Here is a 27907-nt window from a genome sequence, read left to right on the forward strand (position 1 = left end):
GATATTTTGAGGTTCTTTTATATCAAACGCTGAATGAAAATGAAATACAAATTGATTGTCAGGTGTGACAGGATTACTATTACCGGGTATATCCAAATAGATCTCAATCTCAAGTAGACCAAATATTAGATACTAAATTAGCACAATTGTACTAGACTTATAATTGAAAGTGAAAGCAATAGACGAAGTCTGTATGACAACCTGGCCAACTTTGTAGCTGAGATGCATTCACCTCACTATTATTTGAAATAAACTTTTATTGTGTTGACCACTGTATTGACAGCTTTAGCATCCAGACATGTGATTTATAGTAAATTCAGCAAGAGTAACCCAAGGCCAAGCTGAAAATATGCTACTACAGTTCAGCATTGAGTAGAGTGTCAGGTCATTTTTATCAGCAGCAACACACAAATCATACTCTACTCCTACAATTCATATGCTTCAATGCTTTACGTCAGTTCTATTTTTAGTAAATCATTAAACTACTTACTGTACTCACTCACCAGACATTACTGCTACATAATAATTTGATGTGTTAATGCAAGAAATATTTTCATCAGTGGTACAATGCTAAATATGGTACATATTAAACTTACTGCAGTGATGTCTATTCCCAACTCCCGCTGCCACCTTCGTTGGTCTAACAGGATACGACGTGCAATACATTGTTCAGCTGTGCGACCATGATATTTTGGACAACCACTGAAGGATCTGTGGTGTGCGTATTTCCCAGTAGCATGTCCTATAGAAATAAAATAACATTTTTATCAGTTTAGGAATTGAATGGGACATTACAATACACACATTATTATATCAACTGGTTGCTTGGTTATTTTTTTTTTTTTGATAAATAGTTATTGATGAATTGTATTTTCATCTATTTTGTTTCCTAATATAGAATGATTTGAAATTATAAATAATTTCTGTCTGTCAATGACCTATTCACATAAGTTTACTAGCATGGCAGGGCAGTGGACTAGACTAGTTCAGTAGAACTATTTTCACAGTCCTCATCAGATTTTTTTTTATTTTATTTTTATCAATTTAACTACTTGTATTTTCATTTTTTTTCTGATGAAATAAACATACACTTTACATAACTTACTTGTCAACAATGAAGCACATTACATACAATAACAGTAAATTAGAGGAAGAAACTGATACTTTCTGACCATATGAACCATATAAGCAATGTACTCATAACAAGTTTAAACAAAATTTTGAATTTGAACCATATTTAGAACAAATCAAAAATGTGCTACACAGATTGAGCTTCACTAAATTATGCATTTCTTCTCACGTGTTGCCAATTGAAAAACTTATATATAATAAAACACCTCCAGAGCAAAGGTTTTGTTTTCTATGTAATGAACAGGCTATTGGGGATGAATTCCATGTTTTACTCAATTGTAAAAATAGTCAGATTGTACAAGCTCATACTAAATTTGAAGCTAAATTACCAATTTATGATGACAACATTTGTAAGTTATCAAATCTTGAGAAATTTAAGTACTTGCAAGGAACTAAAAATTTATTGATTTTATTTCTAAGCTTTAGTTTAGTCTAATTTTGTTTGTTTTCTTCATACATACTAAATTTTGTGTCAAATAAAATATCTGTCTATGATGAGAATTCTTGCCACAAGATTATACATCTTAAATATTTTGTTTATAGTAATATATCACGAATATAAACATGTCAGGAATATGATTATGATGATTGTTTAACATTAAAATGATCAAACGAGTACTTGTCCAAATTGAGAAACATTGCTCTGGAAAAGCATCAATTAAAAGAAAATCAGCCATTTTGAATACATGTATATATATCTATAACATGATGTATAATGAATATATTAAATTTGAACATAAACAGTCAATGCATGTCAGAGATATGGCTTTAGAAGCCCATTCATTAAAACAAAATAGCCGCCAGTCAGCCATTTTGAATCAGATCTGTAAAATAAGATGACGTGCATCAGGAACCCGTAATGTCTAATGTATGTAAGTTTGAACAAAATCCATCCATAAATGCTTGATATTTGATGATTCTTTAGCACAAAAATGGCCACCATTCGACCATTTTTAATAAGATCGTCAACTATATATCTGAATATCTATGACATGATGAATAATGAATATTTAAAATTTGAACATAATAAGTCAAAGCAAGTCAGATGTATGGCACTAGAACCACAGTCGGCCATTTTGAATCTTATCTGAAAAACAAAATGATGTGCATCAAGGTCCTATAATGTCCAATGTATATACCAAGTTTGAACAAAATCCATCTGTAAACAGCCGGTAGATGCTTGATTTTGATGATTTTTCAGTACAAAAATGGCTGCCATTTGGCCATCTTGAATCAGATCATGAAACAAATTGATGTGCATATGAATAATATGTATAATGTATGTGTGAAATTTGAATGTAATTGGTCCAGATATGTCTAAGATACAGGTGTGGACGCACGGACATACAGACGTACAGACAGACAGACATACGTATGTACAGACAGACAGACAGACAGACAGACAGACAGACAGACAAGTTGAATTTGTACATTAACTAACACTACCTATTAATATGTACACTAACTATTAATATAACATATTCTGAATAACACTCTTTCCTTGTACAGTCTAGATGTGCAGACAGACAAATGTGGGATAAAAATATTAAACTGATCATTGGATAGCATGAACAAAGGTCATACAAGATGTACAATTCAATTGATGTTCAGACAAAATAGTTTTTCATATTCTTACCCAGGCTATCACATGTTGGATCAGGGCATCTTCCTCTGGGCACATGCTACAAAAGAGATCAAAGCAATATTTAATGTTACAGTATTGTATTAACTGTTGAAGTATGACACAGTACCAGGTAATCAATGTTACTGTATTATGAGGTTAGAACTTGAAATTATTTATTTCTAGAAGCCAGTGTATTTCAACAAACTGAAGACAAGTGGATAATACAGTTGATATGATGCCAGAGATATCAACCAATTCAGTAAGAAATATCAAGTGGTAAACTTTGTATGATTCATATGCTAATTTATGCTAATTAGGCATGACATAACATCAGTGGGGTAATAAAATAAAACTGCTTGTAAAATGGAATAATATTTGCTAAATTACAACACTAAACTTTTACTGAAATCTGTTCACCTTATAAACTGAATATCATTTCAGAATACTTGACTTCAATAATGGCCTTGACTGTCTAGTTATGTGCAGTTGGTCTAACAGTTGAGAAATTATCAAACTCTTGTCACCTCTCACAAAAATGAACCTGTAAACGTATGCAGCTAAACAAAATTTCCCACTGATTTGTTCAGCTAATATGCAAATACTAATCTTGAATAAGTAATCGTGGGATTTCTGAGTTTAATTTCATGGGCCCAATTAATAGGTAAAAATGTTGGTTCCTTTATTTTATATGAGGTAGTAGTTTTAGTGTTGTGAAAATGCATTTTCTAAAACAGTAAGTAGGATAGTGACTTTTCTTAATTGACTAGTTCAAAATATATTAAACTCTTATTACCTGAGGTTGTGGCATTGGTTGTGTTTCATTGACTGACACTGGCTCTTCATCAGGTAGATTACGGTTCAGTGCTGTAGACTGGTGAGTTGGTGATGATGGTTGGTGCATAAATGGCAATGGTATGGGTAAGTTGATATGCAAGGTGTTGTTGGTGGGTGAGATGTTAATACTTGGTGTATCATTGGAGTTGACTGGAATCGGGATGACTGGGATTGGCTCGGTTCGAGGTGGAGTTGCAGGCACATTGTCATTATTGACGAATGGCTTATTGGCATTAAATGGCAAGTTGGTAGCAGCAGATTGTTGGACTCCGTCAACACAATGTGTATTTCTGAAAACAGGTGGTGAGTTTGAGACAGATGATGGTGAGTCAAGGTCATCGCTGGAATCTATGTAATGAGGGACAAAGGGAGGATGTGATCGATGGTTAGCAACTGGATCACTGACATGAGACGAACCAGCAACAGGGTTTAATGGCAATGGAGTAGAGCCGGAACGTGATGGTGATGATGAGTTTAAAAGTTGCTCCTGCATGTCTGAGTTGTCTGGCTGTCGTTCCTGCTCCATCGGTTCTGTCGCTGAAGTTGATGGTCTTCTTGGTGTTGGATTGTTTGTTACTACTGGTGTCAAATTTTCTGCTAGTCTTGGATCTGCTGTTCTATTTACAGGGGGGTATTGCTGCTCCTATTTATTCAAATGAAAATGCATTTAATTAATTCCAATAATTATCAAAAATATATGCAGTAAAAATCAATCAGATAATTGAAAGAAAGAAAGAAAGAAAGAAAGAAAGAAAGAAAGAAAGAAAGAAAGAAAGAAAGAAAGAAAGAAAGAAAGAAAGAAAGAAAGAAAGAAAGAAAGAAAGAAAGAAAGACAGAAAGAAAGAAAGAAAGAAAGACAGAAAGACAGAAAGACAGAAAGAAAGAAAGAAAGAAAGACGGACGGACGGACGGACGGACGGACGGACGGACGGACGGACGGACGGACGGACGGACGGACGGACGGACAGACAGACAGACAGACAGACAGACAGACAGACAGACAGACAGACAGACAGACAGACAGACAGACAGACAGACAGACAGACAGACAGACAGACAGACAGAAAGAAAGAAAGAAAGAAAGAAAGAAAGAAAGAAAGAAAGAAAGAAAGAAAGAAAGAAAGAAAGAAAGAAAGAGAGAAAGAAAGAAAGAGAGAGAGAAAGAAAGAGAGAAAGAAAGAGAGAACGAAAGAGAGAAAGAAAGAGAGAAAGAAAGAGAGAAAGAAAGAGAGAAAGAAAGAGAGAACGAAAGAGAGAACGAAAGAGAGAACGAAAGAGAGAAAGAAAGAGAGAACGAAAGAGAGAAAGAAAGAGAGAAAGAAAGAAAGAAAGAAAGAAAGAAAGAAAGAAAGAAAGAAAGAAAGAAAGAAAGAAAGAAAGAAAGAAAGAAAGAAAGAAAGAAAAGTAGAACTTTTGCTGCACAAAGGAGCCAAGGATGTATAATGTAAAGCACCAACCTCGTTGGGTGTTTCTCGTGGATTTGTTCTTTGCTGAAAGATAGAAGATAATTTAAATGTCAGTAATTGGTTTATTACAGTGTGTGATACTATGATACTATATAAAGTAACTGAATCTAGGCTTCAAAAGTAGTGATCCAAGTGGTAAATAAATACATGATCAATAAATATTTTGGTAATATATTGTGTCCAACGTCATTATTATGGGCCAAAAACATTTTTTTAGAAAATTTTGTACCAAATGTGGATTTTATTTATCATTGTAAACTATCATAGAGGATACACTTTCAACATACTTTTAGGGCAAGATTTAACAATTTTGCCTAAGAGTTAATGAGAAAGTATGTTTTAAATTTTTCGGCACTATTCTTCAATATTTTTGGAAATGACCATATAATTTATGAGCCAACATTTTTCAGTTTTTTAGATATTTTTGTCCTAATTTTAAGAAGGATAGTGAATAACTGCTAATAACATGCTCACAAAAGACAAGTTTATTCCAAAATGTTGGATGATTGCCCCAATGCATCATGGGAAATATAATTTTTATACACATACAAATGTTGGACAGGCAATTCAAATTATATTTCCCATGATGCATTAGAGCAATCCTGGCAGGTTAATGGTATAGCCATGTGATATACAGATCATGTGGAATGATATAATGTCACTAATAAGCATACAACTGCTAAATTACCTCATTATTTTGAGTAAAGTAAACAATTCACAGTTATCAAATAGGGCCAGTTTGTGGCAGACTATATTGGTTTCTGTAAATGTGAAAATATCCTTCAAACAGCCACTATGAAATACATGTATATATAAAATATTCACAACATCAAATCTGTATAACACTTACTTTTTTGTTTTGTTTGTTTTTTTCCTCATCATTCTTTCTCTTCTCTGGAAATGAAGGAGAACAAAAAATTCTAAATCATCGTAAGATGGAACATTGTTCACTACATACCATGGTGTATGTGTACCACGTGGAACATTGTTCACTGTATACCATGGTGTATGTGTACCAAGTTTGAACATTGTTCACTGTATACCATGGTGTATGTATACCAAGTTGGAACATTGTTCACTGTATACCATGGTGTATGTGTACCAGGTGGAACATTGTTCACTGTATATCATGGTGTATGTGTACCAAGTTTGAACATTATTCACTGCATACCATGGTGTATGTGTACCAAGTTTGAACATTGTTCATTGTATACCATGGTGCATGTATACCAAGTCAGAACATTGTTCACTGTATACCATGGTGTATGTATACCAAGTTGGAACATTGTTCACTGTATACCATGGTGTATGTATACCAAGTTGGAACATTGTTCATTGTATACCATGGTGCATGTATATCAAGTTGGCACATTGTTCACTGTATACCATGGTGTATGTATACCAAGTTGGAACATTGTTCACTGTATACCATGGTGTATGTATACCAAGTTGGAACATTGTTCATTGTATACCATGGTGCATGTATACCAAGTTGGAACATTGTTCACTGTATACCATGGTGTATGTGTACCAAGTTTGAACATTATTCACTGTATAATAAAACAAACATTAAAAATCATGAGTTACAAAATAATCTTATAGAAAAAGAAATGCGACAAATTCCCAACCAATATCTAAACTCAAATATCACATACAAAGAAATTCTTAGCGCTGTTAGCAAACTAAAAAACAATAAATCAGCTGCTGATGACAGCATTGCCAATGAAATGTTGAAAACCAAAAATAAGTTAATGATAAGATGTTTACAGAAACTTTTCAACTGTATTCTAGATAGTGGAAAATTTCCTGCAACCTGGAAATCTACGATTCTTGTTCCACTACACAAATCAGGCGACAAATTAAATCTTGGTAATTATAGAGCTATTGCATTAACAAGTTGTCTCTCAAAACTATTTACTGGCATAATGAATCAAAGATTGACCACATACTTGGAAGAAAATAATTTATTTACCGACATGCAGTTTGGCTTTAGGAAAGACAGGAGAACGACAGACGCAATTTTCCTGTTAAAAACAGCAGTTGAAAAAACAATTTATAATAAAAATAAAAGCAGCAGTTCTGGAAGACGGTTATACACATGTTTTGTTGACTTTAGAAAGGGTTTCGACAGCATCTGGAGGGATGCACTCTTTCTGAAGTTACAAAACAGTGGTATCACGGGGAACTTTTATGAAATAATAAAATCTATGTATAAGGATATTAAATATAAAATTAAATTGTCAGAGGGTATAACTGATGGATTTCAGTCTACCTGTGGAGTTAAGCAAGGCTGCAATTTATCACCAACTTTATTTAACATTTTTCTGAACGATCTGCCAGAATTATTTGGGGATCAAATTGATAAACCAGTTCTAATGGGCGAGAAACCTATAAATTGCATCCAATATGCAGATGACCTTGCACTTATTTCAGAAACGGAAGACGGCCTACAAAGCTGTCTGAACAAATTAAATGACTATTGTATAAATTGGAATTTAGAAGTAAACGTAAAGAAAACTAAAGTCATGGTATTTAATTGCAGCAACAGACTGATTAAAAACATGAATTTTAAAATCAACAACCAAGACATAACAGCTGTTAGCGAGTTTTGCTATTTAGGGGCAATATTTACTCCAAATGGGAAATTTAAAACAAACTTATCTATGTTAAAAAATAAATCAATGAAGGCTCTTTTCAGCATCAGACAAACAGTCTTAAACCACAAAATAATTTCACCAGCACTTAGTTTGAAAATTTTCGACCAATTAATTTCACCTATACTCATGTATGGTGCAGAAATCTGGGCCAATGAAATCACAACTGACAGTAACAGTTTAGAGCAAGTTTGCAGTCATTTTTACAGGTTTATCCTAGGAGTGAGTAAAATGACGCCAATTAGTGGTTTGAAAGCAGAACTTGGTAGGTTACCAGTAAAATCAAAAATTAATTTGGCTCAAATTAAATACTGCCATAGACTATATAGTCTGCCAGATAATCACATTTTAAAATTAGCCCTGGATGAAATGATAAAAATTAATTCAAACTGGGTAAGGACTATTAATGCTACACTGGGACATGATCTAATTAAAATAAAAAATGATCACAATATGGAAAATTGGAATCAAATACTAAAAAAAGTAAAACTCAGACTATCTGAGTTTTATATTCAAAGATGGAGAGAAAAACTAAATTTCAGTGAAACCAATGAAAATAGGGGAACAAAACTGAGAACATACAAACTATTCAAAGTAAGCTATAATATGGAAAATTATTTGCAAAACATTTCAAATTTCAGTCTCAGGAAAATGCTTTCAAAATTCCGTCTGAGTGACCACAACTTAGAAATAGAATTAGGTAGAAGAACAAAGCCCAAAATAGAATTAGAAAATAGACACTGTAATAAATGTAACACTAAAGCATTAGGAGATGAAAAACATTTCCTGCTATTTTGTACTGGCTATATAGAACAAAGAAAAAAACTGTTTGATGAGTGTTCAATAAATATTTACACAATGGATGTGAATTCCATATTTAAAAAGATTATGGAGAATAATATAGCTTTAGCAAAATACTTAAAGAGCACAATTTTTAAAACCACAGAAAGTAATTAATTTATTTTATTTTACTAACATTTTATTTTTTTTTATCTCTTATGTATTGTATGTATTTATGTTCCTTACCATACAAAAACCCTCTGAAGGTTTTTTAGTAGTGTAATAAAGTTATTATTATTATTATGTATACCATGGTGTATGTGTACCAGGTGGAACATTGTTCACTGTATACCATGGTGTATGTATACCAAGTAGGAACATTGTTCACTGTATACCATGGTGTATGTGCACCAGGTGGAACATTGTTCACTGTATACCATGGTGTATGTGCACCAGGTGGAACATTGTTCACTGTATACCATGGTGTATGTGTACCAAGTTTGAACATTGTTCACTGTATACCATGGAGTATGTGTACCAGGTGGAACATTGTTCACTGTATACCATGGTGTATGTGTACCAAGTTGGAACATTGTTCACTGTATACCATGGTGTATGTGTACCAAGTTGGAACATTGTTCACTGTATACCATGGTGTATGTATACTAAGTTTGAACATTGTTCACTGTATACCATGGTGTATGTGCACCAGGTGGAACATTGTTCACTGTATACCATGGTGTATGTGTACCAAGTTTGAACATTGTTCACTGTATACCATGGTGTATGTATACCAAGTTGGAACATTGTTCACTGTATACCATGGTGTATGTGTACCAAGTTTGAACATTGTTCACTGTATACCATGGTGTATGTGTACCAGGTGGAACATTGTTCACTGTATACCATGGTGTATGTGTACCAAGTTTGAACATTGTTCACTGTATACCATGGTGTATGTGTACCAAGTTTGAACATTGTTCACTGTATACCATGGTGTATGTGTACCAGGTGGAACATTGTTCACTGTATACCACGGTGTATGTATACCAAGTTGGAACATTGTTCACTGTATACCATGGTGTATGTATACCAAGTTTGAACATTGTTCACTGTATACCATGGTGTATGTATACCAAAATTGAACATTGGTCACTGTATACCATGGTGTATGTATACCAAGTTGGAACATTGTTCACTGTATACCATGGTGTATGTGTAAAAAGTTTGAACATTGTTCACTGTATACCATGGTGTATGTATACCAGGTTGAACATTGTTCACTGTATACCATGGTGTATGTGTACCAGGTGGAACATTGTTCACTGTATACCATGGTGTATGTATACCAAGTTTGAACATTGTTCACTGTATACCATGGTGTATGTATACAGAGTTGGAACATTGTTCACTGTATACCATGGTGTATGTGTACCAAGTTGGAACATTGTTCACTGTATACCATGATGTATGTGTACCAAGTTGGAACATTGTTCATTGTGTACCATGGTGTATGTGAACCAGGTGGAACATTGTTCACTGTATACCATGGTGTATGTGTACCAAGTTTGAACATTGTTCACAGTATACCATGGTGTATGTGTACCAGGTGGAACATTGTTCACTGTATACCATGGTGTATGTGTACCAGGTGGAACATTGTTCACTGTATACCATGGTGTATGTGTACCAGGTGGAACATTGTTCACTGTATACCATGGTGTATGTGTACCAAGTTTGAACATTGTTTACTGTATACCATGGTGTATGTATACCAAGTTTGAACATTGTTCACTGTATACCATGGTGTATGTGTACCAGGTGGAACATTGTTCACAGTATACCATGGTGTATGTGTACCAGGTGGAACATTGTTCACTGTATACCATATGGTGCATGTATACCAGGTTGAACATTGTTCACTGTATACCATGGCGTATGTGTACCAAGTTGGAACATTGTTCACTGTATACCATGGTGTATGTGTACCAAGTTGGAACATTGTTCACTGTATACCATGGTGTATGTGTACCAAGTTGGAACATTGTTCACTGTATACCATGGTGTATGTGTGCCAAGTTTGAACATTGTTCACAGTATACCATGGTGTATGTGTACCAGGTGGAACATTGTTCACTGTATACCATGGTGTTTGTGTACCAGGTGGAACATTGTTCACTGTATACCATGGTGTATGTGTACCAGGTGGAACATTGTTCACTGTATACCATGGTGTATGTGTACCAAGTTTGAACATTGTTCACTGTATACCATGGTGTATGTATACCAAGTTTGAACATTGTTCACTGTATACCATGGTGTATGTGTACCAGGTGGAACATTGTTCACTGTATACCATGGTGTATGTGTACCAAGTTTGAACATTGTTCACAGTATACCATGGTGTATGTGTACCAGGTGGAACATTGTTCACTGTATACCATATGGTGCATGTATACCAGGTTGAACATTGTTCACTGTATACCATGGCGTATGTGTACCAAGTTGGAACATTGTTCACTGTATACCATGGTGTATGTGTACCAAGTTGGAACATTGTTCACTGTATACCATGGTGTATGTGTACCAAGTTGGAACATTGTTCACTGTATACCATGGTGTATGTGTACCAGGTGGAACATTGTTCACTGTATACCATGGTGTATGTGTACCAAGTTTGAACATTGTTCACAGTATACCATGGTGTATGTGTACCAGGTGGAACATTGTTCACTGTATACCATGGTGTATGTGTACCAGGTGGAACATTGTTCACTGTATACCATGGTGTATGTGTACCAGGTGGAACATTGTTCACTGTATACCATGGTGTATGTGTACCAAGTTTGAACATTGTTCACAGTATACCATGGTGTATGTGTACCAGGTGGAACATTGTTCACTGTATACCATGGTGTATGTGTACCAAGTTTGAACATTGTTCACAGTATACCATGGTGTATGTGTACCAGGTAGAACATTGTTCACTGTATACCATATGGTGCATGTATACCAGGTTGAACATTTTTCACTGTATACCATGGCGTATGTGTACCAAGTTGGAACATTGTTCACTGTATACCAAGTTGGAACATTGTTCACTGTATACCATGGTGTATGTGTACTAAGTTTGAACATTGTTCACTGTATACCATGGTGTATGTATACCAAGGTGGAACATTGTTCACTGTATACCATGGTGTATGTGTACCAAGTTTGAACATTGTTCACTGTATACCATGGTGTATGTGTACCAGGTGGAACATTGTTCACTGTATACCATGGTGTATGTGTACCAGGTGGAACATTGTTCACTGTATACCATGGTGTATGTATACCAAGTTTGAACATTGTTCACTGTATACCATGGTGTATGTATACCAAGTTGGAACATTGTTCACTCTATACCATGGTGTATGTATACCAAGTTTGAACATTGTTCACTGTATACCATGGTGTATGTATACCAAGTTGGAACATTGTTCACTCTATACCATGGTGTATGTATACCAAGTTTGAACATTGTTCACTGTATACCATGGTGTATGTGTACCAGGTGGAACATTGTTCACTGTATACCATGGTGTATGTGTACCAAGTTTGAACATTGTTCACTGTATACCATGGTGTATGTATACCAAGTTGGAACATTGTTCACTGTATACCATGGTGTATGTATACCAAGTTGGAACATTGTTCACTGTATACCATGGTGTATGTATACCAAGTTGGAACATTGTTCACTGTATACCATGGTGTATGTGTACCAGGTGGAACATTGTTCACTGTATACCATGGTGTATGTGTACCAAGTTTGAACATTGTTCACTGTATACCATGGTGTATGTATACCAAGTTTGAACATTGTTCACACTATACCATGGTGTATGTATACCAAGTTGGAACATTGTTCACTGTATACCATGGTGTATGTATACCAAGTTTGAACATTGTTCACTGTATACCATGGTGTATGTGTACCAGGTGGAACATTGTTCACTGTATACCATGGTGTATGTGTACCAAGTTTGAACATTGTTCACTGTATACCATGGTGTATGTGTACCAGGTGGAACATTGTTCACTGTATACCATGGTGTATGTGTACCAAGTTTGAACATTGTTCACTGTATACCATGGTGTATGTGTACCAGGTGGAACATTGTTCACTGTATACCATGGTGTATGTGTACCAAGTTTGAACATTGTTCACTGTATACCATGGTGTATGTATACCAAGTTGGAACATTGTTCACTGTATACCATGGTGTATGTATACCAAGTTGGAACATTGTTCACTGTATACCATGGTGTATGTGTACCAGGTGGAACATTGTTCACTGTATACCATGGTGTATGTGTACCAGGTGGAACATTGTTCACTGTATACCATGGTGTATGTATACCAAGTTTGAACATTGTTCACTGTATACCATGGTGTATGTATACAGAGTTGGAACATTGTTCACTGTATACCATGGTGTATGTGTACCAAGTTGGAACATTGTTCACTGTATACCATGATGTATGTGTACCAAGTTGGAACATTGTTCATTGTGTACCATGGTGTATGTGAACCAGGTGGAACATTGTTCACTGTATACCATGGTGTATGTGTACCAAGTTTGAACATTGTTCACAGTATACCATGGTGTATGTGTACCAGGTGGAACATTGTTCACTGTATACCATGGTGTATGTGTACCAGGTGGAACATTGTTCACTGTATACCATGGTGTATGTGTACCAGGTGGAACATTGTTCACTGTATACCATGGTGTATGTGTACCAAGTTTGAACATTGTTTACTGTATACCATGGTGTATGTATACCAAGTTTGAACATTGTTCACTGTATACCATGGTGTATGTGTACCAGGTGGAACATTGTTCACAGTATACCATGGTGTATGTGTACCAGGTGGAACATTGTTCACTGTATACCATATGGTGCATGTATACCAGGTTGAACATTGTTCACTGTATACCATGGCGTATGTGTACCAAGTTGGAACATTGTTCACTGTATACCATGGTGTATGTGTACCAAGTTGGAACATTGTTCACTGTATACCATGGTGTATGTGTACCAAGTTGGAACATTGTTCACTGTATACCATGGTGTATGTGTGCCAAGTTTGAACATTGTTCACAGTATACCATGGTGTATGTGTACCAGGTGGAACATTGTTCACTGTATACCATGGTGTTTGTGTACCAGGTGGAACATTGTTCACTGTATACCATGGTGTATGTGTACCAGGTGGAACATTGTTCACTGTATACCATGGTGTATGTGTACCAAGTTTGAACATTGTTCACTGTATACCATGGTGTATGTATACCAAGTTTGAACATTGTTCACTGTATACCATGGTGTATGTGTACCAGGTGGAACATTGTTCACTGTATACCATGGTGTATGTGTACCAAGTTTGAACATTGTTCACAGTATACCATGGTGTATGTGTACCAGGTGGAACATTGTTCACTGTATACCATATGGTGCATGTATACCAGGTTGAACATTGTTCACTGTATACCATGGCGTATGTGTACCAAGTTGGAACATTGTTCACTGTATACCATGGTGTATGTGTACCAAGTTGGAACATTGTTCACTGTATACCATGGTGTATGTGTACCAAGTTGGAACATTGTTCACTGTATACCATGGTGTATGTGTACCAGGTGGAACATTGTTCACTGTATACCATGGTGTATGTGTACCAAGTTTGAACATTGTTCACAGTATACCATGGTGTATGTGTACCAGGTGGAACATTGTTCACTGTATACCATGGTGTATGTGTACCAGGTGGAACATTGTTCACTGTATATACCAGGTGGAACATTGTTCACTGTATACCATGGTGTATGTGTACCAGGTGGAACATTGTTCACTGTATACCATGGTGTATGTGTACCAAGTTTGAACATTGTTCACAGTATACCATGGTGTATGTGTACCAGGTGGAACATTGTTCACTGTATACCATGGTGTATGTGTACCAAGTTTGAACATTGTTCACAGTATACCATGGTGTATGTGTACCAGGTAGAACATTGTTCACTGTATACCATATGGTGCATGTATACCAGGTTGAACATTTTTCACTGTATACCATGGCGTATGTGTACCAAGTTGGAACATTGTTCACTGTATACCAAGTTGGAACATTGTTCACTGTATACCATGGTGTATGTGTACTAAGTTTGAACATTGTTCACTGTATACCATGGTGTATGTATACCAAGGTGGAACATTGTTCACTGTATACCATGGTGTATGTGTACCAAGTTTGAACATTGTTCACTGTATACCATGGTGTATGTGTACCAGGTGGAACATTGTTCACTGTATACCATGGTGTATGTGTACCAGGTGGAACATTGTTCACTGTATACCATGGTGTATGTATACCAAGTTTGAACATTGTTCACTGTATACCATGGTGTATGTATACCAAGTTGGAACATTGTTCACTCTATACCATGGTGTATGTATACCAAGTTTGAACATTGTTCACTGTATACCATGGTGTATGTATACCAAGTTGGAACATTGTTCACTCTATACCATGGTGTATGTATACCAAGTTTGAACATTGTTCACTGTATACCATGGTGTATGTGTACCAGGTGGAACATTGTTCACTGTATACCATGGTGTATGTGTACCAAGTTTGAACATTGTTCACTGTATACCATGGTGTATGTATACCAAGTTGGAACATTGTTCACTGTATACCATGGTGTATGTATACCAAGTTGGAACATTGTTCACTGTATACCATGGTGTATGTATACCAAGTTGGAACATTGTTCACTGTATACCATGGTGTATGTGTACCAGGTGGAACATTGTTCACTGTATACCATGGTGTATGTGTACCAAGTTTGAACATTGTTCACTGTATACCATGGTGTATGTATACCAAGTTTGAACATTGTTCACACTATACCATGGTGTATGTATACCAAGTTGGAACATTGTTCACTGTATACCATGGTGTATGTATACCAAGTTTGAACATTGTTCACTGTATACCATGGTGTATGTGTACCAGGTGGAACATTGTTCACTGTATACCATGGTGTATGTGTACCAAGTTTGAACATTGTTCACTGTATACCATGGTGTATGTGTACCAGGTGGAACATTGTTCACTGTATACCATGGTGTATGTGTACCAAGTTTGAACATTGTTCACTGTATACCATGGTGTATGTGTACCAGGTGGAACATTGTTCACTGTATACCATGGTGTATGTGTACCAAGTTTGAACATTGTTCACTGTATACCATGGTGTATGTATACCAAGTTGGAACATTGTTCACTGTATACCATGGTGTATGTATACCAAGTTGGAACATTGTTCACTGTATACCATGGTGTATGTATACCAAGTTTGAACATTGTTCACTGTATACCATGGTGTATGTGTACCAAGTTTGAACATTGTTCACTGTATACCATGGTGTATGTATACCAAGTTGGAACATTGTTCACACTATACCATGGTGTATGTATACCAAGTTGGAACATTGTTCACTGTATACCATGGTGTATGTATACCAAGTTTGAACATTGTTCACTGTATACCATGGTGTATGTGTACCAGGTGGAACATTGTTCACTGTATACCATGGTGTGTGTGTACCAAGTTTGAACATTGTTCACTGTATACCATGGTGTGTGTGTACCAAGTTGGAACATTGTTCACTGTATACCATGGTGTATGTGTACCAAGTTGGAACATTGTTCACTGTATACCATGGTGTATGTGTACCAAGTTGGAACATTGTTCACTGTATACCATGGTGTATGTATACCAAATGGAACATTGTTCACTGTATACCATGGTGTATAGTGTATAGTGTATAGTGTATAGTGTGTAGTGTATAGTGTGTAGTGTATAGTGTGTAGTGTATAGTGTAGTGTATTGTGTAGTGTATAGTGTATAGTGTATAGTGTATAGTGTATAGTGTGTAGTGTGTAGTGTGTAGTGTATAGTGTGTAGTGTATAGTGTGTAGTGTATAGTGTGTAGTGTATAGTGTGTAGTGTATAGTGTGTAGTGTATAGTGTGTAGTGTATAGTGTGTAGTGTATAGTGTGTAGTGTATAGTGTATAGTGTATAGTGTATAGTGTATAGTGTATAGTGTATAGTGTATAGTGTGTAGTGTATAGTGTATAGTGTATAGTGTATAGTGTATAGTGTGTAGTGTATAGTGTGTAGTGTATAGTGTGTAGTGTATAGTGTGTAGTGTATAGTGTGTAGTGTATAGTGTGTAGTGTATAGTGTGTAGTGTATAGTGTGTAGTGTATAGTGTGTAGTGTATTGTGTAGTGTGTATTGTGTAGTGTGTAGTGTGTAGTGTGTAGTGTGTATTGTGTATTGTGTATTGTGTATTGTGTATTGTGTAGTGTGTAGTGTGTAGTGTGTAGTGTGTAGTGTGTAGTGTGTAGTGTGTAGTGTGTAGTGTGTAGTGTAGTGTGTAGTGTAGTGTGTAGTGTAGTGTAGTGTAGTGTAGTGTAGTGTAGTGTAGTGTAGTGTAGTGTAGTGTAGTGTAGTGTAGTGTAGTGTAGTGTAGGGTAGTGTAGGGTAGTGTAGGGTAGTGTAGGGTAGTGTAGGGTAGTGTAGGGTAGTGTAGGGTAGTGTAGGGTAGTGTAGGGTAGTGTAGGGTAGTGTAGGGTAGTGTAGGGTAGTGTAGGGTAGGGTAGGGTAGGGTAGGGTAGGGTAGGGTAGGGTAGGGTAGGGTAGGGTAGGGTAGGGTAGGGTAGGGTAGGGTAGGGTAGGGTAGGGTAGGGTAGGGTAGGGTAGGGTAGGGTAGGGTAGGGTAGGGTAGGGTAGGGTAGGGTAGGGTAGGGTAGGGTAGGGTAGGGTAGGGTAGGGTAGGGTAGGGTAGGGTAGGGTAGGGTAGGGTAGGGTAGGGTAGGGTAGGGTAGGGTAGGGTAGGGTAGGGTAGGGTAGGGTAGGGTAGGGTAGGGTAGGGTAGGGTAGGGTAGGGTAGGGTAGGGTAGGGTAGGGTAGGGTAGGGTAGGGTAGGGTAGGGTAGGGTAGGGTAGGGTAGGGTAGGGTAGGGTAGGGTAGGGTAGGGTAGGGTAGGGTAGGGTAGGGTAGGGTAGGGTAGGGTAGGGTAGGGTAGGGTAGGGTAGGGTAGGGTAGGGTAGGGTAGGGTAGGGTAGGGTAGGGTAGGGTAGGGTAGGGTAGGGTAGGGTAGGGTAGGGTAGGGTAGGGTAGGGTAGGGTAGGGTAGGGTAGGGTAGGGTAGGGTAGGGTAGTGTAGTGTAGTGTAGTGTAGTGTAGTGTAGTGTAGTGTAGTGTAGTGTAGTGTAGTGTAGTGTAGTGTAGTGTAGTGTAGTGTAGTGTAGTGTAGTGTAGTGTAGTGTAGTGTAGTGTAGTGTAGTGTAGTGTAGTGTAGTGTAGTGTAGTGTAGTGTAGTGTAGTGTAGTGTAGTGTAGTGTAGTGTAGTGTAGTGTAGTGTAGTGTAGTGTAGTGTAGTGTAGTGTAGTGTAGTGTAGTGTAGTGTAGTGTAGTGTAGTGTAGTGTAGTGTAGTGTAGTGTAGTGTAGTGTAGTGTAGTGTAGTGTAGTGTAGTGTAGTGTAGTGTAGTGTAGTGTAGTGTAGTGTAGTGTAGTGTAGTGTAGTGTAGTGTAGTGTAGTGTAGTGTAGTGTAGTGTAGTGTAGTGTAGTGTAGTGTAGTGTAGTGTAGTGTAGTGTAGTGTAGTGTAGTGTAGTGTAGTGTAGTGTAGTGTAGTGTATAGTATAGTATAGTATAGTATAGTATAGTATAGTATAGTATAGTATAGTATAGTATAGTATAGTATAGTATAGTATAGTATGCTGTCAATAAATCTGCTAGCACTATTGGCAATGAACCCATCTCTCGAACTTAAAATTTCTGTAAACATTTGTTGTTTTGATAGTTTAAGGATACTTTCATTATAAATGCTAACTACATTCAGAAATTCAGTACAAGCATTTGTTATTCCAGTATGGTTACAGTCTAAAAGTGCATTGATTTCATTGCCAATAGCCCCATTGTTACCAAGTTGGCACTTTCTTTCCTCTGGAGGTATCCCTTGATATCTAAGTTTTTCAATTGGTAGGGTATGTGCAGATATCCTAAATTTGGTGAAGCTGGTTCTATGTTGTGCATTTTTTACTTGATTCAAATATGGTTCAAATTTATATGTAGGTTTGAACTGAGTGTATGTACGTAATTTATTGTTTTGGGTTGTCTGGACTGTTGGTAGCCAAACTTTTTCAACATAGATTTCTTTTAATTTTGACTTAAGCAGAGTATTGTCATCAGCATCACCAGTTTTAGTTATCTCCTGTAATTTATTTACAAATGTTGCCCATGTATTACCTTTGATTTTGATTTTGGTGTATGTGTACCAAGTTTGAACATTGTTCACTGTATACCATGGTGTATGTGTAGCACGTGGAACATTGTTCACTGTATACCATGGTGTATGTGTACCAAGTTGGAACATTGTTCACTATAAATCATGGTGTACATGTATGTGTACCAGGTGGAACATTGTTCACTATATACCATGGTGTATGTGTACCAAGTTGGAACATTGTTCACTGTATACCATGGTGTATGTGTACCAAGTTGGAACATTGTTCACTGTATACCATGGTGTATGTGTACCAGGTGGAACATTGTTCACTGTATACCATGGTGTATGTGTACCAAGTTGGAACATTGTTCACTGTATACCATGGTGTATGTATACCAAGTTTGAACATTGTTCACTGTATACCATGGTGTATGTGTACCAAGTTGGAACATTGTTCACTGTATACCATGGTTTATGTATACCAAGTTGGAACATTGTTCACTGTATACCATGGTGTATGTGTACCAAGTTGGAACATTGTTCACTGTATACCATGGTGTATGTGTACCAGGTGGAACATTGTTCACTGTATACCATGGTGTATGTATACCAAGTTGGAACATTGTTCACTGTATACCATGGTGTATGTGTACCAAGTTGGAACATTGTTCACTGTATACCATGGTGTATGTGTACCAGGTGGAACATTGTTCACTGTATACCATGGTGTATGTGTACCAAGCTGGAACATTGTTCACTGTATACCATGGTGTATGTGTACCAAGTTGTAACATTGTTCACTGTATACCATGGTGTATGTGTACCAAGTTGGAACATTGTTCACTGTATACCATGGTGTATGTATACCATGTAAAACTCAGATCTGAGTCCAGAAATCTAATTGTCACAGTATGTGCAACATGATGTATTTAAACATGTCAAATGGCTAATGTCCGGGATATGACTCTGGAACAGCATTTGTTAAAACAATGTCTGACAGTTGGTCAGATATACATGTATCACAGTTGAGAATGAATCACATTCTGCATTTCTTAAGGCATTCCAATCAATCAATGTTATAATCAGAGCAGCATTCCTACACAGAAATTCAGTAGTCAATATGCGATAGAACAAAATATTATTTTAGTATTATGCAAAGTACCGTAGTATAAATGTACTTACTCTGACCTGTTTTAATTCCTGTAGGAAACATTTTTGGATAGCGTGCTGAATAAAAAAAATAATATATTTGTTTTAGAACTTATAATATATGCAGACAATCATCTTACATTTGATATGTTTATACGAGTTTGCTGATATTCATGTATATAAATTATGTAACATAAATTATGAGACACAACCATCCAAGGTGCCTTTCTGAATTGTGAATCATCAATCAAAGCCACAAGGTTTTTAAACAGAGCAAATTGTAAAGTCAACACTGATAAGTAAAAAATAAAATTGCCATTTTTGTCAACCAATATGTCTGCCATTTTGAAATTGATCGAAAATAAATTGGTTTTTGTATACCATTCATAAACCTCAGAAAATACTGTAAAATACTTTATTTTGGCTAGCAACTAATTTTCACTATTTTCACTGAAGGAATGATTCAGTGAAAATAAATTCCAGCAAATATACCCTTGTTTTATATATTTTGAATTCAACTTGTCAATAATCAGTGAAAATAAATTCCATACAAAACACCCAAAAAGTCTTTTCAGCAAAAATTAATTCAAGGTAAAATGAAGTATTTTACAGTAAACAGATTTCAATTACAGTGCACATTCAAGCAATGTATTATTTGTATGCAAATTATTAGAATGAGATAAGATGCTCAGAAAGCTAATACAAACAATTCTAATGTATAGAATTAATGTAAGAAATGTATATAATATACAGAACATAGCGAAACTATTACAGCCTTGACCAATGAAAATCTAGATTAAATAACAAATGGCTGAATATAACTAACGATGTTTGTATGACAAACGTGAGAAGAAAACATGTGAAAAATGCATCAGTATGTCTAATCCAAATTTTGCACAGAAAATGCTGGCTGAAATTTAACAATTTTGACTAAAAATAAATATATATAAAAACAATTAAGTCATGATAGTTACATACAAATATAATATTCATGTTCCTCAAATAATACCAAATGTACTGTATTAATTTCAATGTCCCTTAAAGAACAAAAGTTCCTAATAAATTATAGTACAGTTAACAAGTTTCTCAATAATACTACATATACTGTATTAATTTTAATGAACCTTATAAAACAAGCCATGCATGGCACAGTGCCCGTTAGTTATCAAATTTAAGATATATAGTTTTGTTTATAGTAATATAGCTGGAATATAACCATGTCAGGAAAATAATTTTTTAACTTTAAAATGATTGACATTTGTATCTGATTGTCAAACAAGTACTTGTCCATATTGAGAGATATTGTTCTGGACAGCATTCAAAATCAGCCATTTTGAATACATGTATATATATATATATATATAACATGATGTATAACGAATAATAATAAAATTTGAATATAATCAGTCAAAGCATTTAAGAGATATGGCTCTAGAAGCCCAATCATTAAAACAAAATGGCCGCCAGACAGCCATTTTGAATCCAATCTGAAAAATAAAATGACGTGTATCAGGAACCTGTAATGTCTAATGTCTAATGTATGTTATAAGCTTGAACAAAATTCATCCATAAATGCAAGAAATGCTTGATATTTGAGGATTTTTTTAGCACAAAAATAGCCACCATTCGGCCATTTTTAATAGGATCATCTAACCAATATATCTGTCTATCTATGACATGATGTATAATGAATATTTAAAATTTGAACATAATCAGTGAAGCAAGTCAGACATATGGCACTAGAACCACATTCATTAATTAAAACAAAATGGCTGCCAGTCGGCCATTTTGAATCAGATCGTGAAACAAATTGACGTGCATATGTATAATATCATGTATGATGTATGTGTGAAGTTTGATTGTGATTGGTCCAGGCATTTCTAAGATACACACGCGTCCAAACGGGGACTAATAATATTGTAGCAGGAATTGTATAAAAGTTCGCAAATAACAGTCATGGAAGAGTGAAGGCCTTACTAAAATAGGCATCATGAAATGTTGAAAAGTTACAGTCATTCAAAAAAAATGTTGTATGTAATATGCATTTATTTAACAGAAAGTATATTCTAACAAAAGTTTAAAATAAAAACAAATGCGAATGCATTGCTTAGTAGCAAATCATCACGGGACTGTAGCACAATCCAGCTATGCTGCAGCTCACAACTTACTTGTTAAGTGTTGAAGTTGTTGATTATTACTCAGTAGTGATTATAATAACACACGAAAAATTAATTTGTTGAATTGTTATGAAATGCAAGTAAAATTCAACTTAGTTTCACCATAAGCAGATGATTTTGGTCACATGTAAATGCTCGATGCGATACGATATCCGCCATGTTTTTTGAATGCACACGAGACTTTATTGACCGGATAGGTCAAGTCGCTATTTAACCAATCAAAATGCTGGATGGTGCCAATGTGGTCTAATTACCATAGCTCATTTAAATATGTTAATGACAGTTCAGCGACTTCATGGTGAACTCAACAAGGAAGAGATTTACTGTGAATGTAGTGTAAACTTTTGACTTTGATTGGGAAAACAACATGATTTTTTTTTTTAAATCAAGAAATTAGTCTGCAATTTCATTCTAAAGATTGGTACAAAAAAGCCAAACTTTTTGAGTAAAATCTGAATATAGACTCAAATTTTGTCAATTGACTTCCAGAATTATTGAAGAATATAAGAAAAAAGTGAAAAGAATTTCGGAAAGGAAGTCTGGTGGTGAAAAGTTTAACAAAATATATGGTAAATATTCTATTATTTTAGTAATTTCACATGTCTTGTTCTATTGTTCTATTTTTCTGTGATTTCTCACGCTATTCATATTTATCATTGAGAAAGAATACTTTATCTAAAACATCTGGTTGAAGTGAACAATTACCAAAGACTGCAATTACCCACTACTATTTTCTGTATATTATATATATCAGTCTTATCAATATGATTACATGGTTACTCATTAGAAATTATGTATATACAGTGCAAATATTAACATGTACTCACGTTTTTCTTCTCTCTTTTTCTCTCTGTCTCTGTCTCTGTCTCTGTCTTTGTCTTCCATACTACAAAATGCAAAACAGAAATAATAATTAATAGTTGATAATAGTTAATTGATTGACTGATAAGAATAAAATCATTTAACATTTATTATGCATTTTAGGGTTACTTTTTTGGTAAAATTAAAAAAAAAGGTAACTATCTTCTTTTCAATTTATGTAAATGCATTAATATTAATTGCTTTCAACACATCAGATGTTGAAAACCACCATGGGTAGTTGAAATAAATGCAAAAAAAAAGAGTGTCAGCAGGTGATGCATTAATTCAAGAAGTTTTGATGGCAGTTCAGCAAAACAGTATTCAGAAACAATCAAAATGATCATGTATGAAATTACCTTATAACTTCTATCAATATATTTTTATATACTAATCCAATCTGAAAAACAAAATGACATGATTCAAGATCCCATAATGTTGAAGGGCAGAGTTACCTCAAGATGATGGTATGGGGACATTACTGTGTTCACCCTTGAGTGTACAGCCAACCACAGGAGTCAAAGCCAGAATCTTCCACATGGTGATCCAAATAATGTAGCTACACTTTCAGACATTTTGTACTTGATTCAAAGTTGATAATTTAAAACCATTTAGTTTTCACTGCTAGAAGTTCACCATTTCAAAATTTGATGACATTCTTGAAGACAAAATATCATGCCTGTTTAGCACATTGGACGGACTGTCACAGCCAACACAAAGGTATAGATAACATATATAGGAGACTTGTGCAGATTTTTAAATTCACGTTATAATCTTTTGCTTCCATAAATAAAATAAAAAAGTATACAAGTACTTGTTATGATATACTGCAAATAATATGGTATTGATATTAATACCATAAGGGATTCCCCATTTGAAAACAGGGGTGGGCTAAAGGATTTTGTGATGGAAAGGGTTAAGGGTAAAGAGTCACTTAAACAAAATTACTCATTTTTAGGTTTAGATGACTACAAGCAGAATGAAAATTTAAATACAAAATTATTGTCAGTAATCACAATATTTGTAACATTGTAGTACCCCCCTTCCTCTGTCGCAGGCCAGGCACGTCTAGTAACGAATAATAATAATAACTTTATTGAAATCGTATCCACAATGGGGTATTGATAAATACAATAAAGGTAATGTATATAAAAAATAATGACAAAACAAAATTAGAAATATAACTAAAACTACTAAAATACATAATAGTTAGAAAAAAGAAGATAATTTATAAAAAAAAAACATGTATAGTAGAAAAGAAAATAGTTGTTTTTTTTGTTACGAGGCAGCTGGTAATCTTTTTTTTAAAATGTCTTCCCTCATAATAAAGCACTGGTAAATAAATTTACTTAACTCTTTTAATATTTGTTTATCTTTAAGTTTTAGTATGTTTATAAAATTGTCATAGTCAGAGTAATTGTCATGGAGTATGTTGTGTTCGTTGAAGAGGTCATCTCTCTTTTTTGTAGTGATTGCATTGTATTAGGAAGTGTATTTCATCTTCGATCTGACCATTGTTGCATATTAAGCATTTTCTTTAGTTCAGATCAATATTTTTATGTCTTCCTATTTCTATTTGCAGTGTATTTGCACTGATTCTTAGCTTGGTCATCGCCGACCAAATAATTTTCAAAGGTGAAATCTTGTTTTATTTCTCTATAGGTTCGTAGTTTATTTTTGTGGTTTCCGCCTTTGTTATCATCATGTAGTGATTCCTTGACATTTTTTTGATATAGCAGTTGCATTTTTTCTTTAAATCTAAAGATTACATTATCATTGTTATCGCTGCTTTTATTCCATACGTCACTCATGTTTAATAATTTGAGTAGACGTTTAATACATGATACCCAGTTGTAGGTGCCAGTTTGTACACATAGTCTGTAACATTCATTGACCAGTGTATTTTCCGGTTTATTAGCAATTTTCAGCCAGTATTTAAACATTTGTGTCAGGCTTGCTAAGAGCAGTGGGTAGCGACCCAGTTCCATAAGGCAACCAATGTTTGTGGCTTTACAGCCAACTTTTAGAAGAAATTTACAGAATTTCAGGTGGAGTTTTTCTGCTGGTGTTGAGCAGTTTGATAGGTTTGACAATTGTTTGATGTTATCACATGACCAAACCTCAGAGCAATAAAGCAAAATTGGTTTGACCACTGCATCAAACATCTTTAGATATATTTTTACTGGGATATTTGTTTCAGAATATAATTGCTGTTTTAGACTGAATAGAGCTTTCATTGCTCTGTTTTTTAAGTCAATTTTGGCTTTATGAAGTTTTCCTGTGGAATTAATTTTAATACCCAGATATGTATAAGAAGAAACTTTTTCAAGTTCTTTTTTATTTACATAAAATTTAAACTTGTTTAGACTTTTCCCAGATTTATTGAAAATGATAGTTTTTGATTTTGAGATGTTTATCTCTATTGCCATTTTTTGCAATAAATCTCACGCGAGTTTAATGCATTTTGTAATCCAGTGTGTGACTTTGACAGCAGTGGACGATCATCTGAGTATAAAAGACATGACAACTGACTGTCTAGTAGAGTTGGTGGGTCATTTTGTGATAGATCAATGTGTCTTTTGATGTCGTTTTCGTATATATTGAATAGCAAAGGACTTAATCCATCACCTTGTCTAATACCTTTCTGGATTGGAAATTGCTTAGTTAGGCCTTTTTACTTTCACACATCCTGTGGAGTTTGAATACATTGATCTAATGATTTTGTAGAATTTTCCAGTAATGCCATTTTGGACAAGTTTAAACATAAGACCCTCATGCCATATGGAGTCGAAAGCTTTCTTTAGGTCAACGAAACAAGCAAAAATATATTTTCCTTTGCATAAATATTTTGTAAGTAACTGGTTAAGAACAAAAATATGGTCACTTGTACTAAATTTAGGTAGGAAACCAATCTGTTCTTCAATTATAATGTTTTCCTTGTCAATGCAATCAAGGAGTCTCTGTTTTAGAACAAGTGTAAATAATTTACTCATGGTACTACAGGGTTATGCCTCTGTAATTGTTAGGGTCTGTTTTATCCCCTTTTTTATGGATTGGGGTTATTATTCCAATATTCCAACAGCTAGGAAAATGGCCACTTTCCAATATTAGGTTAAACAGTGTTTGGATTTCATTTATCAGTATGTTTCTACTTGCTTTTATCATTTCATTGGTGATTTTATCTATTCCTGGTGATTTTCCATTTTTTAGGTTGCTTATTGCCTTTTGTATTTCTAACTGTGATATTGGTTGGTCGAGATTAGTTGATTTGAGAATATTAGTTTTTAATATTTGGGTCTATTTCATTTGTAACCATGTTTTCATTCAGATTTTTAAAGTGCTGGAACATTTTTGCCCTTTCAACATAGTCACACTTGTTGTCGGCTTGGTTATTTTTAAGTTCTTTCATGAGACGCCAATATTTATTTGGGTTCACGTTATTCAGATTCTCAAGTTTACTTAATATATTACTTTTAATTTCTCTTGGTTTCTTTTTTACCAGGTTTTTAGACTTTTTTCAGGCATTTTTTTATAGCATTTGAGTCTCAGTTGTTTATTGTATGGCTCCTAGCTTAGCTTGTTTGATAGTTTGTATACATCATTTTTCATGGTGAAAAGATCCTTTGTGTACCATTTAGAATTTTTATTTTTTTGTTTCTTTTTTGTATTAGTTTTACTTTTATATTTTTTCTTTAAACTTTTACCAGCTGCCTCTAAATATATATTTGTCAACATAGCACCCGCAGTATCAATTGACTGCTTTGAAAGATTAAATATTTCTTTGTTAAATTTATTTCTAAGTGATAAAGAATCTTTACTTTGTAAAGCATTATAAAAGTTATAGTGTGAGTCCCATCCCATAAATAAGAAATATTTGATTGCTGACTGTTGTCATTAGAATGTGATACAATGTTGTTAGATATTGCATTAGTATCCAGTCTAAAAGAGATCTGACAATGATCAGATAGGGTCAGATTTAAAGGATGGATACAAAACTGGCTTATTTTGTTGTAAATAGCATGACTAACAATAGTGTAGTCCACTGTGCTGCTGCCTCTACTCTGATGGCATGTATACGAATATAACCAGGGACACGCCAGTGAACTATGGGTTGTGAAAGTGTTTACGACGCCATTTTGAAAGCCATGCACTTGGTACAAAATAGGATATATAAACTCAATGTATTATTTATTATGTATTTGGTCATTTTGAATAAGATGGCGAACGTGTCCAACAAGTACGGAGATAAAATTAGCTGCATTCGATCTCGCGGCGGCGAACTGAATTCATTATAATCATATAGGCAAAGCGGAGCTGCTAAAACTTCCCTCGTTCTGGCATACAGACAGTGTACATCTAAAGGGGTAATCATGTCTTGCCTAAATTTCAATATTTACCTTCAAAAGCATAGTGCTCAGATCAGTGCCATTGTATCTGTGATATAAAGTCATGTTGTCATCGCTCGGTACAGAGGGACATTTCATAGCTTTGTAATCCCTAATCACAGACTGTCGATAGAGGGCGCTATATATACTGGTAATTTGGTTACTAGTTCTAACGTTAGTCCCTTACATGATAGTACTTTGAACATAATAAACAATAGATGGATGGGTGGCATTAATTTCAACGATCTAAAAGTCTTTCTTCTTTGTCCGTGAATTTTGCGAGATTGCATCAACGGGGTCAAGTCAGATCTATTTATTCGGAGATAATACGCCACCAACGGTAGTAGTTATAATAATAATAACTTTATTACACAACTAAATCATCAGAGGATTTAATAAGGTAAAGATAATAACGAGACAAGAATAAACAAATGTAATAAGAATATGCGCACGTAACATTACAAATAATACGTGTCCACGGCATATTTTCTACA

The 27907-nt window shown here is 35.0% G+C and overlaps 2 protein-coding genes across 2 annotated transcripts; one reads left to right on the forward strand and one right to left on the reverse strand.

Annotated features, from left to right (window-relative positions):
• Window positions 1-17: 17 nt before the first annotated feature.
• On the reverse strand, window positions 18-27907 carry LOC146726316 (uncharacterized). Its single transcript, XM_085496264.1, has 10 exons — window positions 27426-27907; window positions 23388-23428; window positions 22998-23056; window positions 20027-20071; window positions 5906-5949; window positions 5047-5079; window positions 3549-4232; window positions 2768-2813; window positions 597-742; window positions 18-29 (listed from the first exon to the last, which is right to left on the reverse strand). Exons 1-10 carry the CDS (start codon window positions 27510-27512, stop codon window positions 18-20), a joined length of 1197 nt encoding a protein of 398 aa, XP_085352390.1. The 5' UTR covers window positions 27513-27907.
• Window positions 4537-5037, forward strand: LOC146726317 (uncharacterized; the record flags this gene model as incomplete). The annotated part of the gene is made up of 1 exon (XM_085496251.1): window positions 4537-5037. A coding segment is annotated over one exon (501 nt), but the record flags the coding sequence as incomplete, so codon positions are not given.

This window comes from Saccoglossus kowalevskii, unplaced genomic scaffold (genome assembly GCF_978046115.1).
Source record: "Saccoglossus kowalevskii unplaced genomic scaffold, keSacKowa6.1 SCAFFOLD_24, whole genome shotgun sequence".
In the NCBI taxonomy this organism is placed as follows: Eukaryota; Metazoa; Hemichordata; class Enteropneusta; family Harrimaniidae; genus Saccoglossus; species Saccoglossus kowalevskii.

Excerpts from the sequence above, each read along its gene's own strand:
- LOC146726316 (XM_085496264.1), bottom strand. The coding sequence starts at position 27,512 with ATGAAATGTCCCTCTGTACCGAGCGATGACAACATGACTTTATATCAC. Across the intron at positions 5,080-5,905 it reads AAAACAAACAAAACAAAAAA|CAAAGAACAAATCCACGAGA; the intron begins GTAAGTGTTATA and ends TCTATCTTTCAG. Across the intron at positions 2,814-3,548 it reads AACCAATGCCACAACCTCAG|CATGTGCCCAGAGGAAGATG; the intron begins GTAATAAGAGTT and ends TCTCTTTTGTAG.